This window comes from Oncorhynchus tshawytscha, linkage group LG14 (assembly GCF_018296145.1).
Source record: "Oncorhynchus tshawytscha isolate Ot180627B linkage group LG14, Otsh_v2.0, whole genome shotgun sequence".
In the NCBI taxonomy this organism is placed as follows: Eukaryota; Metazoa; Chordata; class Actinopteri; order Salmoniformes; family Salmonidae; genus Oncorhynchus; species Oncorhynchus tshawytscha.
In genome coordinates, this window is record NC_056442.1 from 42,544,487 (window position 1) to 42,557,001 (window position 12,515).

General features: G+C 45.0%; 2 protein-coding genes and 1 long non-coding RNA gene across 4 annotated transcripts in view; all 3 read left to right on the forward strand.

Moving 5' to 3' along the window:
* Nucleotides 1–12,515, forward strand: part of LOC112267238 (chloride channel protein 2) — a 464,010-nt gene that overhangs the window by 7,988 nt on the left and 443,507 nt on the right. The window lies entirely within an intron of this gene.
* The window catches only part of LOC112267448 (chloride channel protein 2-like), a 64,196-nt gene that overhangs the window by 3,421 nt on the left and 48,260 nt on the right, over nt 1–12,515 (forward strand). The window contains exons 8-10 of the mRNA XM_042296593.1: nt 4,352–4,483; nt 9,007–9,135; nt 9,222–9,355. Of these exons, the coding sequence (XP_042152527.1) occupies nt 4,352–4,483; nt 9,007–9,135; nt 9,222–9,355 (395 nt within the window). The remainder of the gene's footprint in view (nt 1–4,351; nt 4,484–9,006; nt 9,136–9,221; nt 9,356–12,515) is intronic.
* LOC121839281 lies at nt 11,039–12,498 on the forward strand. Of its 2 annotated transcripts, none has more exons than XR_006078858.1 (3): nt 11,039–11,187; nt 11,241–11,618; nt 11,749–12,498. It is a non-coding gene; the product is annotated as an uncharacterized LOC121839281 (long non-coding RNA). The 2 variants fall into 2 exon arrangements; XR_006078857.1 differs by having other exon boundaries at nt 11,241–12,061; nt 12,233–12,248.

Here is a 12,515-nt window from a genome sequence, read left to right on the forward strand (position 1 = left end):
AACCCGCACACCTGTCACCATCGTCAAGCGCACCAGCACCTCATGACACTCACCTGGACTCCATCACCTCCTTGATTATTTTCCCTATATCTGTCACTCCCCTTTGGTTCTTTCCTCAGGTGTTATCGACTCTGTTTCTTGTTGGTGCGATGTTTGTGTTTCGTGTTTATTGTTTAGTTTATTTATTAAAACACTCACTCCCCTGTACTGAGACCCTCACAACCACTTACATGTCAGTAGATGTTTTGCTCTAGGATGCACACAAGCCTCACGAGACTCGTCTGAAGGTTGCCCTGTACCAGTTTTAAAAATTTACCAAAATGTATATAGAAGTAGTTTAGGGCACATTTTTTGGTTGTTAAATATGGGTAATTTTTTTGGGACAAAAATCCTGATCTTTCTTATGTCTTTCAGATATAGGACAGACATTTTAAAACAAGCTTCCTTTTGATTTATTTTTGTACTATCTGATTTTCCATGTATGAATCAGTTATTTGTATGTGCTAATAGCAGGTCAAATTCAATGTTTCATCAAGTTATTATTTTTTCTTATACCTAAAGGGGTCCTCAAAATCAAATAGCTAAATGATCGTTGGCATAACCATCTTTAAAAAATACATATGTTAGCTTAGTAGAAGCGTTTGCCCATTATTAATTTCAAAATGATTCAAGTTCTGTGAAATTGGTTGTTGACCATTGCTAGACAACTATTTTCAGGTCCTGCCATAGATTTTCAAGCAGATTTAAGTCATAACTGTAACTCAGCCACTAAGGAACATTCACCTTCTTCTTGGTAATCAACTCCATTGTAGATTTGGCCTTATGTTTTAGGTTATTGTCCTGCTGAAGAGTGAATTCATCTCCCAGTGTCTGTTGGAAAGCAGACTGAACCAGGTTTTCCTCTAGGATTTTGCATGTGCTTAGCTCTATTCCACTTCTTTTTTATCCTGAAAAACTCCTCAGTCCTTAACGATTACAAGCATACCATTAACATGATGCAGCCACCACCATGCTTGAAAATATAGAGAGTGTTGCTCAGCAATGTGTTGTATTGGATTTGCCCCAAACATTGTACACTTTGTATTCAGGACAAAAAGTTAATTGCTTTGTCACATTTTTTGCAGTATTACTTTAGTGACTTGTTGCAGTGACTTAGAATATTTGTTTTCTGTGCAGGCTTCTTTATTTTCACTCTGTCAATTAGGTTAATATTGTGGAGTAACTACAGTGTTGTTGATCCATCCTCAGTTTTCTCCTATCACAGCCATTAAACCCTGTAACTGTTTTAAAGTCACCATTGGCCTCATGATGAAATCCCTACACCATCTCCTTCCTTTCTGGCAACTGAGTTAGGAGGGGACTGGGTGTATTGATTAGAGGTCGACCGATTATGATGTTTCATCGCCGATACCGATTATTGGAGGACCTAAAGGCCGATACCGATTAATCGGACAATTATTTTATTTATTTATTTGTAATAATGACAATTACAACAATACTGAATGAACACTTATTTTAACTTAATATAATACATCAATAAAATCAATTTAGCCTCAAGTAAATAATGAAATATGTTCAATTTGGTTTAAATAATGCAAAAACAAAGTGTTGGAGAAGAAAGTAAAAGTGCAATATGTGCTATGTAAGAAAGCTAACTTTCAGTTCCTTGCTCAGAACATGAGAACATATGAAAGCTGGTGGTTCCTTTTAACATGAGTCTTCAATATTCCAAGGTAAGAAGTTTTAGGTTGTAGTTATTATAGGAATTCTAGGACTATTTCCCTCTATACCATTTGTATTTCATTAACCTTTGACTATTAGATGTTCTTATAGGCACTTTACTATTGCCAGTGTAACAGTATAGCTTCCGTTCCTCTCCTCGCTCCTCCCTGGGCTCGAACCAGCAACACAACGACAACAGCCACCATTGAAGCACCATCGAAGCAGCATACCCATGCAGAGCAAGGGGAACAACTACTAGAAGGCTCAGAGCGAGTGACGTTTGAAACACTATTAGTGTGCGCTAACTAGCTAGCCATTTCACTTCGGTTACACCAGCCTCATCTCGGGAGTTGATAGGCTTGAAGTCATAAACAGCGCAATGCTTGACGCACAACGAAGAGCTGCTGGCAAAACGCACGAAAGTGATGTTTGAATTCATGTTTACGCGCCTGCTTCTGCCTACCACTGCTCAGTCAGATACTTAGATACTTGTATGCTTGTATGCTCAGTCAGATTATATGCAACGGAGGACACGCTAGATAATATCTAGTAATATCATCAACCATGTGAAGTTAATTAGTGATTATGATTGATTGTTTTTTATAAGATAAGTTTAATGCTAGCTAGCAACTTACCTTGGCTTACTACATTCTCGTAACAGGCAGTCTCCTTGTGGAGTGCAACGAGAGAGAGCCAGGTCGTTATTGCGTTGGACTAGTTAACTGTAAGGTTGCAAGATTGGATTCCCCGAGCTGACAAAGTGAAAATCTGTCGTTCTGCCCCTGTACGGGGCAGTTAAACCACTGTTCCTAGGCCGTCATTTAAAATATGAATGTGTTCTTAACTGACTTGCCTAGTTAAACAAAGGTATAAAACATTTTTTAAGCGTTTAAATCGGCGCCCAAAAATACAGATTTCCAATTGTTATGAAAACTTGAAATCGGCCCTAATTAATCTTCCATTCGACCGATTGGTCGACCTCTAGTATTGATACACCACCCAAAGTGTAATTAATAACTTCACCATGCTCGAAGGGATATGTTGTGAAGGTTCTACACAGGGACACTCAAAGTCAGTCTTATTTACCCCCAATTTTGATCTTGTCTCATTGCTGCAACTCCCCAACGAGCTCGGGACTCGAATGTTCTCTGAAACATGACCTGCCAAACCGAGCTTCTTAACACCAGCTTATCCCGGAAACAAGCCTCACCAATGTGTCGGAGGAAAACCGTTCAACTGTTCAAGTTACTCTCGGAGGATGTGTTCGTACCATCAGCAGTCCAATCCCTGTACCTTTTGCAGAATATCAGTCTGTCCCTGATGTTTGTCCTGGAGAGAAGTGGCTTCTTTGCTGCCCTCCTTGACACCAGGCCATCCTCCAAAAGTCTTCGCTTCAGTGCGTGCAGATGCACTCACACCTGCCTGCTGCCATTCCTGAGCAAGCTCTGTACTGGTGGTGCCCCGATCCCACAGCTGAATCAACTTTAGGAGACGGTCCTGGCACTTGCTGGACTTTCTTGGGCGCCCTGAAGCCTTCTTCACAACAATTGAACCACTCTCCTTGAAGTTCTTGATGATCCGATAAATGGTTGATTTAGGTGCAATCTTACTGTCAGCAATATCCTTGCCTGTGAAGCCCTTTTTGTGCAAAGCAATGATGACGGCACGTGTTTCCTTGCAGGTAACCATGGTTGACAGAGGAAGAACAATGATTCCAAGCACCACCCTCCTTTTGAGGCTTCCTGTCTGTTATTCGAACTCAATCAGCATGACAGAGTGATCTCCAGCATTGTCCTTGTCAACACTCACACCTGTGTTAATGAGAGAATCACTGACATGATGTCAGCTTGTCCTTTTGTGGCAGGGCTGAGATGCAGTGGAAATGTTTTTTGGGGTTTCAGTTCATTTGCATGGCAAAGAGGGACTTTGCAATTAATTGCAATTCATCTGATCACTCTTCATAACATTCTGCAGTATATGAAAATTGCCATCATACAAATTGAGGCAGCAGACTTTGTGAAAATTAATATTTGTGTCATTCTCAAAACTTTTGGCCACGACTGTACACCCCTATCCATGTCATCAACATTACAACCTGTTGCCCTATACAATAGCACACACAGGCCGTACTATAGAGGAGGAGGAAAGTGTGGAGTCAGAAATGGGGAGAGTAGTAATGCTTTAGATGAGGAAAAGAAAGAATCTTGTACTGTGGTAAAGTAGCATTAGTGTGGTTTAGTACATTGGTGAGATGAGAGAAGACTGAATAAGATGACTGGGGATCAGGAATAATGTTACAACAGTTTTCGGGAAATAGGGGAAGAAATGGTTGTGTGTGTGTGTGTGTGTAGGGGAGGGGGAGTTAGAGGAGAGGATCACTGTGTTAAATGATACTAGTCTGTGCAAAAGTTAACTTAGTAAAAAATGTTGAGGGTGTTACATTGTATGGGTGGTCCTGACTCCAAGATGGGTAATGTAGTTTTAACAATGCTACACTTCTCTCCTCAGTCTGTAAGATGTGTTGGTTAGTTTATATTGTAGTTCTGACTGACTTGACTCACTGGTACTGTAGTAGTAAGTGTTGTTGTTGTCGTCTAACAGTGTGCACCTGTTTCTCTCTTCCCTCCAGTCTGTACGGTGCGCTGTCAGAAGTTCCTCATCTCTTGTGTTGGTGAAGACTGGATCTTCCTCATCCTCCTGGGTCTATTCATGGCTCTACTCAGCTGGCTGGTCGACTTTGGTATCGGCATCTGTCTACAATGTAAGAGAGGGAGTTGGGAAGGGGGGAGTTAGGAAGGACTCCTTGGTCTAATGATGTCTCTAGTCAGCTGGGTCATCGACTTCTCTATCGCAACCTGTCTACAAGGTGAGGGAGGGATAAGAGAGGAGAGAAGGAGGGAGGAGAGAGGGTTGGCGGGTGAGGATCCAGGGAAGCCAAATGGTGCACAGACTACTTAGACCCCATGGTGTGTGTAAGCACATTCTCAGTGTTCTCCCATTAGGTTTGAATGTATCTTTTGTGTGTATATCTTGTCAAGGTGGAAGTCTTCTATCTTGACACAAACGAGCTGTACAGCTTTTTTAACTGGATACATGATGACTAACCACCTGTCCAACAGGGACTATCCACCACCTCCGCTTACACCCACGCACTAGAAAACACACACACACACACACACACACACACACGCACACACACACACACACACACACACACACACACACACACACATTAGGACACATACTTTGAGAGGCTGGTCATGGCCCACATCAAGGCTAGCATGCCAGGCACACTGGACCCACTCCTATTTGCCTACCTCTATTCACACGGCTGTAACACATCTGGACAAGAGGAGCACCTATGTAAGAATGCTGTTCATTCACTACATTTCAGCATTCAACACTATTGTTCACTCCAAGCCTGACACCAAGATCAGGACACCACCCTTTGCAACTGGATCCTGGACTTCCTGATGGGCAGACCATGTGATGATTGGTAACAGCACCGCCTCCACACTGACTTTTTTTTTTTTTGAATTTTACCCCTTTTTCTCCCCAATTTCATGGTATCCAATTGTTAGTAGCTACTATCTTGTCTCATCGCTACAACTCCCGTACGGGCTCGGGAGAGACGAAGGTTGAAAGTCATGCGTCCTCCGATACACAACCCAACCAAGCCGCACTGCTTCTTAACACAGCACGCATCCAACCCGGAAGCCAGCCACACCAATGTGTCGGAGGAAACACTGTGCACCTGGCCACCTTGGTTAGTGCACACTGCGCCCGCCCCGCCACAGGAGTCGCTGGTGCGCGATGAGACAAGGACACCCCTACCGACCAAGCCCTCCCTAACCCGGACGACGCTAGGCCAATTGTGCGTCGCCCCACGGACCTCCCGGTCGCTGCCGGGTACGACAGAGCCTGGGCGCAAACCCAGGGACTCTGATGGCACAGCTGGTGCTGCAGTACAGCGCCCTTAACCACTGCGCCACCCGGGAGGCCCCCCACACTGACTCTTAGCACAGGGGCCCCCCAGGGGTGTGTCCTCAGCTGTACTCCCTGTTCACCCACAACCGCGTGGCTTTGTACGATACCAACTCCATCATAATGGTTGGTGACGACACCACAGTTGTAGGCCTTTTAACTAGGTAGGTTAGTGAAGTGGCATTGTGGTGACAGGATAACAACCTCTCCTTCAACGTCAGCAAAACCAAGGAGTTCATTGTTTACTTCAGCAAGCAGAGGAGGAACATGCCCTGATTCACATCAATGGGACTGGAGAGAGAGAGAGAGAGAGTCAGCAGTTTAAAGTTCCTCACCATCCACATCACCGAGGACTTGTCATGGACCATCAACACCACCACTCTTGTCAACAGTGTCTTTAACTTCCCAAGGCGGCTGAAGAAATTTGGCATGCCATTCCGGGTACGCTCCAAATGTTGCCCCTGCACCATCGAGAGCGTCCTGACCTGTTGCATCACGGCCTGGTACGAGAATTGCACAACCACAAAGCCCTCCAGCGGTTGGTGAAGATGGCCCAGTACACCCATCCACAGTCTACTCAAAACGGTGCCTGAGGAAGGCCCGCCACACCATCAGAGATCCCGCACACCCGCAGTGGCAGATGGTATCGGAGCATGAGGTCTGATACCATCAAGCTCAGAGACCATTTCTATTTACAAGCCATCAAACTGCAGAACACTTTAATTGGACTGGCCAGCTGCTCTGATTCTCTGCACCTTCGCACACATGCACTCACTCACTCACTCACTCACTCACTCACTCACTCACTCACTCACTCACTCACTCACTCACTCACTCACTCACTCACTCACTCATGCACACACACACACACACACCCACACACCACTGCTTTTACCAGACTCTTATTATGATTGCTATATACTGCACAATTTAAACACTTGCCCCCCCCCCCCCTTCCCCAGAACACATGTACATATTGGACCATAAATTGTGCCATCCTGTATTATACTTATGCTAAAATGTTTATTTTATTCTACTGAACCATTTACTTTATGTTCGTATTATTGTCTTTTATTATTTCTTATTGTTGTTGCATTTTTGCAAAGGGAACAGCAAGTTTGCATTTCGTTGGACGGTTTATACCATGTACAGTTGAAGTCGGAAGTTTACATACACCTTAGCCAACTACATTTAAACTCAGTTTTTCACAATTCCTGACATTTAATTCTAGTAACAATCCCCTGTCTTAGGTCAGTTAGGATCACCACTTTATTTGAAGAATGTGAAATGTCAGAATAATAGTTGAGATAATTTTTTTTTCTTCAGCTTTTATTTCTTTCATCACATTCCCAGTGGGTCAGAAGTTTACATACACTCAATTCGTATTTGGTAGCATTGCCTTGAAATGGTTTAACTTGGGTCAAACGTTTCGGGTAGCATTCCTCAAATTGGGTGAATTTGGGCCCATTCCTCCTGACAGAACTGATATAACTGAGTCAGGTTTGTAGGCCTCCTTGCTCACACACACTTTTTAAATTCTGCCCACACATTTTCAATAGGACTGAGGTCAGGGTTTTGTGATGGCCACTCCAATACCTTGGCTTTGTTGTCCTTAAGCCATTTTGCCACAACTTTGGAAGTTATGCTTGGGGTCATTTTCCATTTGGAAGACCCATTTGTGACCAAGCTTTAACTTCCTGACTGATGTATTGAGATGTTGCTTCAATATATCCACATAATTTTCTCTCCTCATGATGCCATCTATTTTGTGACGTGCACCAGTCGCTCCTGTGCCAAAGCACCCCCACAACATGATGCTGCCACCACCGAGCTTCACGGTTGGAATTGTGTTCTTCGGCTTGCAAGCCTCCCCCTTTTTCCTCCAAACATAACCATGGTCATTATGGCCAAACAGTGCAGTTGCAAACCGTGGTCGGGCTTTTTTATGGCAGGTTTTGGAGCAGTGGCTTCTTCCTTGCTGAGCGGCCTTTCAGGTTATGTCGATATAGGACTCGTTTTACTGTGGATATAGATACTTTAGTACCTGTTTCCTCCAGCATCTTCACAAGGTCAATTGCTGTTGTTCTGGGATTGATTTGCACTTTTCTCAACAAAGTATGTTCATCTCTAGGAGAGAGAACGCGTCTCCTTCCTGAGTGGTATGATGGCTGCGTGTTCCCATGGTGTTTATACTTGCGTACTACTGTTTGTACCGATGAATGTGGTACCATGAAATACACAGCTACACCTCCAATTGACTCAAATGTCGTCAATTAGCCTATCAGAAGCTTCTAAAGCTATTATGTCATTTTCTGGAATTTTCCAAGCTGTTTAAATGCACAGTCAACTTAGTGTATGTAAACTTCTGACCCACTGGAATTGTGATACAGTGAAATAATCGGTCCGTAAACAATTGTTGGAAAAATACTTGTGTCATGCACATAGTAGATGTCCTAACCGACTTTCCAAAACTATAGTTTGTTAACAAGAAATTTGTGGAATGGTTGAAAAATGAGTTTTAATGACTCCAACCGAAGTGTATGTAAACTTCTGACTTCAACTGTACATACAACTAATAAAACTTGAAACACTGTTCCTTTGGCTGAATCAATAAATTTGACACAACTCCTGCATGCAGCTTAACGAAGACATTAAGCCACACTCAAGATAATCTGACACTGTGGTTTACGCACATACACTCGTCAAACCAGGGTGTGTGTGTGTGTTCATGGTGATCTACAGTGCAAATTGCTGTCTCCCTGAGCTGCATGCAGGTGTGTGTGTGTGTGTGTGTGTGTGTGTGTGTGTGTGTGTCTTTTTCTGCCATTAGAAATCCCTCCTCTGATTTTTTTAATCATGTCAAACAGACATTTACACACATTGCTGCATTTTTGTGTGTGTGCCAAGGGGGAGACTGATGCATGTGGAGAAAGTGAAGAGAGAGTAATCTAGAAGCAAGACGCTCATATAGACACATCCTCTTATCCCCTTTCTCCACATACACACAAACACGCGCGCACACACACACACACACATGCACACACACAGGCACACACACACACACACATGCACACACACAGGCACACACACACACACCCATGCACACACACAGGCACACACACACTTTTGATCTCTCCCTGTAAAGCAGTCCTTTTAGGGAGGGGAGTCCTGCGTGTTCTACTGTTGTTGAGGTACTAATCCTTCTGTCTGTCTCAGTTGAAGCATGACTTTGGATGTACTTTTACTTTATGATTGACATCAAATTGATTTTGGTGTGTGTGTGTGTGTGTGTGTCCACAGCACAGAAGTGGATGTATGTGAACCTGGAGAGTAATGTGTTTCTCCAGTACCTAGCCTGGGTCACCTACCCTGTGGTGCTCATCACCTTCTCAGCTGGCTTCACACAGCTACTGGCCCCACAGGCCGTAGGTAAGACACACACACACACACACACACACACACACATACTGACCATAGCATACCCACACTAACCCCCTCTCCCCCTCCCCCTCTAGGTTCAGGTATCCCAGAGATTAAGACCATTCTGAGGGGTGTAGTGCTGAAAGAATGCCTCACCTTTAAAACCTTTGTGGCCAAAGTCATCGGCCTCACCTCTGCCCTGGGCAGTGGCATGCCTCTGGGCAAGGAGGTAACACACGCACTCTCTACACACAGTACACACACTCTGTAAACATTGTTCTCACCTCACACAGTCCTCTGACGCATACACACACATCCTCTTCTCACAGTCAGGCTTGTGTGAGTGTGGGTAGTTGTCACTTGTTGCTGGCAGTACAGTACTGTTATGCAGACACACTCCATTTGACAGCCAGCAGATGAATTCTGGCCCGAAGACCCGAAAAATCAATAAATTCATCTGTAATTCACAGGACAAGTGGTTCTCACGGTGAAGCACACACACACAGAGGCATGTGGTTGTGGTTACACGTGTCCTGTGTCCCTGTCATACAGCCACACACGTTGCACTCAGGCCACCCCATTGGTCACAGTGGAGAGGGAGGGAGGGGGATAAGGAGGGAGGAAAGGAGAGGGGAGGAGAGGGGGTGAATGAGGGTGGAGAGGAGAGGAAAGGGGGATAGATGAGGGTGGAGAGGAGAGGGGGATGAAGGAGGGTGGATTGGAGAGGAGAGGAGGGGATGAAGGAGGGTGGATTGGAGAGGAGAGGGGGATGAAGGAGGGTGGATTGGAGAGGAGAGGGGGATGAAGGAGGGTGGATTGGAGAAGAGAGGGGGATGAATGAGGGTGGATTGGAGAGGAGAGGGGGATGAATGAGGGTGGAGAGGAGAGGAGAGGAGAGGAGAGGAGAGGAGAGGGGGATGAAGGAGGGTGGAGAGGAGAGGAGAGGAGTGGAGAGGGGGATGAAGGAGGGTGGATTAGAGAGTAGAGGGGGATGAATGAGGGTGGATTGGAGAGGAGAGGGGGATGAATGAGGGTGGAGAGGAGAGGAGAGGAGAGGGGGATGAAGGAGGGTGGATTAGAGAGTAGAGGGGGATGAATGAGGGTGGATTGGAGAGGAGAGGGGGATGAATGAGGGTGGAGAGGAGAGGAGAGGAGAGGGGGATGAAGGAGGGTAGAGAGGAGAGGAGAGGGGGATGAAGGAGGGTGGATTAGAGAGTAGAGGGGGATGAAGGATGGTAGAGAGGAGACTGGGGTGGAAGAGGGAAAGAAAATTTGATCATTGTAATCTTGAAAGAGCTGAGATTAGTCAATGATACAGTGGAGGAGAGGAGACGTATAGGAACACACTGATGAGGGTGTTTGTGTACACACATGTTTCTGAGAAGATGTACATGTGAGATGTGTGTGTGAGCATTCATTATACTGTATGAGACAGTGAATGCATTAAACCAATTGCATTCACAGGTGAGCCTGCTGTCCTGAGAGGGATAGAATGATGATGCTTGGGTTAAATTACAATTTTTTAAATGACAGGACACATAGGGTGACTCCTTCCCCAGCATCTCTCCCTCGAGACAATAACACTTCAGCACCATTTAAAGTGTTCTACTCCACTCTGCTCTGTTGTGGCAGAAATGACAGATGCCCAGCAGTGACTTCAGCAGCAGGGTTCAGGCTATGAATGAGTGTTAAACAGGGAGGGAAACATGTTTACATTTGATATTTTAGTGATTTATCAGATGCTCTTATTCAGGGTGCCTTTACAGTAAGCATTGAGTGCATACATTTTGGAAAGAAAAAGACTGTAGACCTCTCCCTCCTTTCAGACAGTTTGAAAAGTGGAGAGAGAGACACATAGCGAGAGGTCATGAGTGAGTGTTAAAACAGGGAGTGAAACAGAGGTAAAGAAAGAAAGACTGGACACCTTTCCTCCTCTCTGAGAGGTAAACAAAGTGGAGAAGGAGAGGGAGAGAGAGAAAGACTGGACACCTTTCCTCCTCTCTGAGAGGTAAACAAAGTGGAGAGAGAGAAAGACTGGACACCCTTCCTCCTCTCTGAGAGGTAAACAAAGTGGAGAGAAAGAAAGACTGGACACCCTTCCTCCTCTCTGAGAGGTAAACAAAGTGGAGAAGGAGAGGGAGAGAGAGAAAGACTGGACACCTTTCCTCCTCTCTGAGAGGTAAACAAAGTGGAGAAGGAGAGGGAGAGAGAGAAAGACTGGACACCTTTCCTCCTCTCTGAGAGGTAAACAAAGTGGAGAGAGAGAAAGACTGGACACCCTTCCTCCTCTCTGAGAGGTAAACAAAGTGGAGAAGGAGAGGGAGAGAGAGAAAGACTGGACACCTTTCCTCCTCTCTGAGAGGTAAACAAAGTGGAGAAGGAGAGGGAGAGAGAGAAAGACTGGACACCTTTCCTCCTCTCTGAGAGGTAAACAAAGTGGAGAAGGAGAGGGAGAGAGAGAAAGACTGGACACCTTTCCTCCTCTCTGAGAGGTAAACAAAGTGGAGAAGTAGAGGGAGAGAGAGAAAGACTGGACACCTTTCCTCCTCTCTGAGAGGTAAACAAAGTGGAGAAGGAGAGGGAGAGAAAGAAAGACTGGACACCTTTCCTCCTCTCTGAGAGGTAAACAAAGTGGAGAGAGAGAAAGACTGGACACCTTTCCTCCTCTCTGAGAGGTAAACAAAGTGGAGAAGTAGAGGGAGAGAGAGAAAGACTGGACACCTTTCCTCCTCTCTGAGAGGTAAACAAAGTGGAGAAGGAGAGGGAGAGAAAGAAAGACTGGACACCTTTCCTCCTCTCTGAGAGGTAAACAAAGTGGAGAAGGAGAGGGAGAGAGAGAAAGACTGGACACCTTTCCTCCTCTCTGAGAGGTAAACAAAGTGGAGAAGGAGAGGGAGAGAGAGAAAGACTGGACACCTTTCCTCCTCTCTGAGAGGTAAACAAAGTGGAGAGAGAGAAAGACTGGACACCTTTCCTCCTCTCTGAGAGGTAAACAAAGTGGAGAGAGAGAGGGAGAGAGAGAAAGACTGGACACCTTTCCTCCTCTCTGAGAGGTAAACAAAGTGGAGAGAGAGAAAGACTGGACACCTTTCCTCCTCTCTGAGAGGTAAACAAAGTGGAGAAGGAGAGGAAGAGAGAGAAAGAGACTAGTTGTATTGGGGAGAAGTGTTTCTTCTCAACACCAGGAGTAGGTTAGTCTCCTGGAGGGTGTCACACTTTCCGATATGTTTCTGTTTTAAACCTCTGGACTACATTGAACCTTTTGGCAAAATGTGACTTGTTTTTATTCTGGGGTGAGTGAAACTGAAGTTTAAGTGTGATGTGGTTTTCTTTAAGTATGTAACAAAAATATATTTTTTTATACCAAGTGTTTTAAGAAATAATTCACG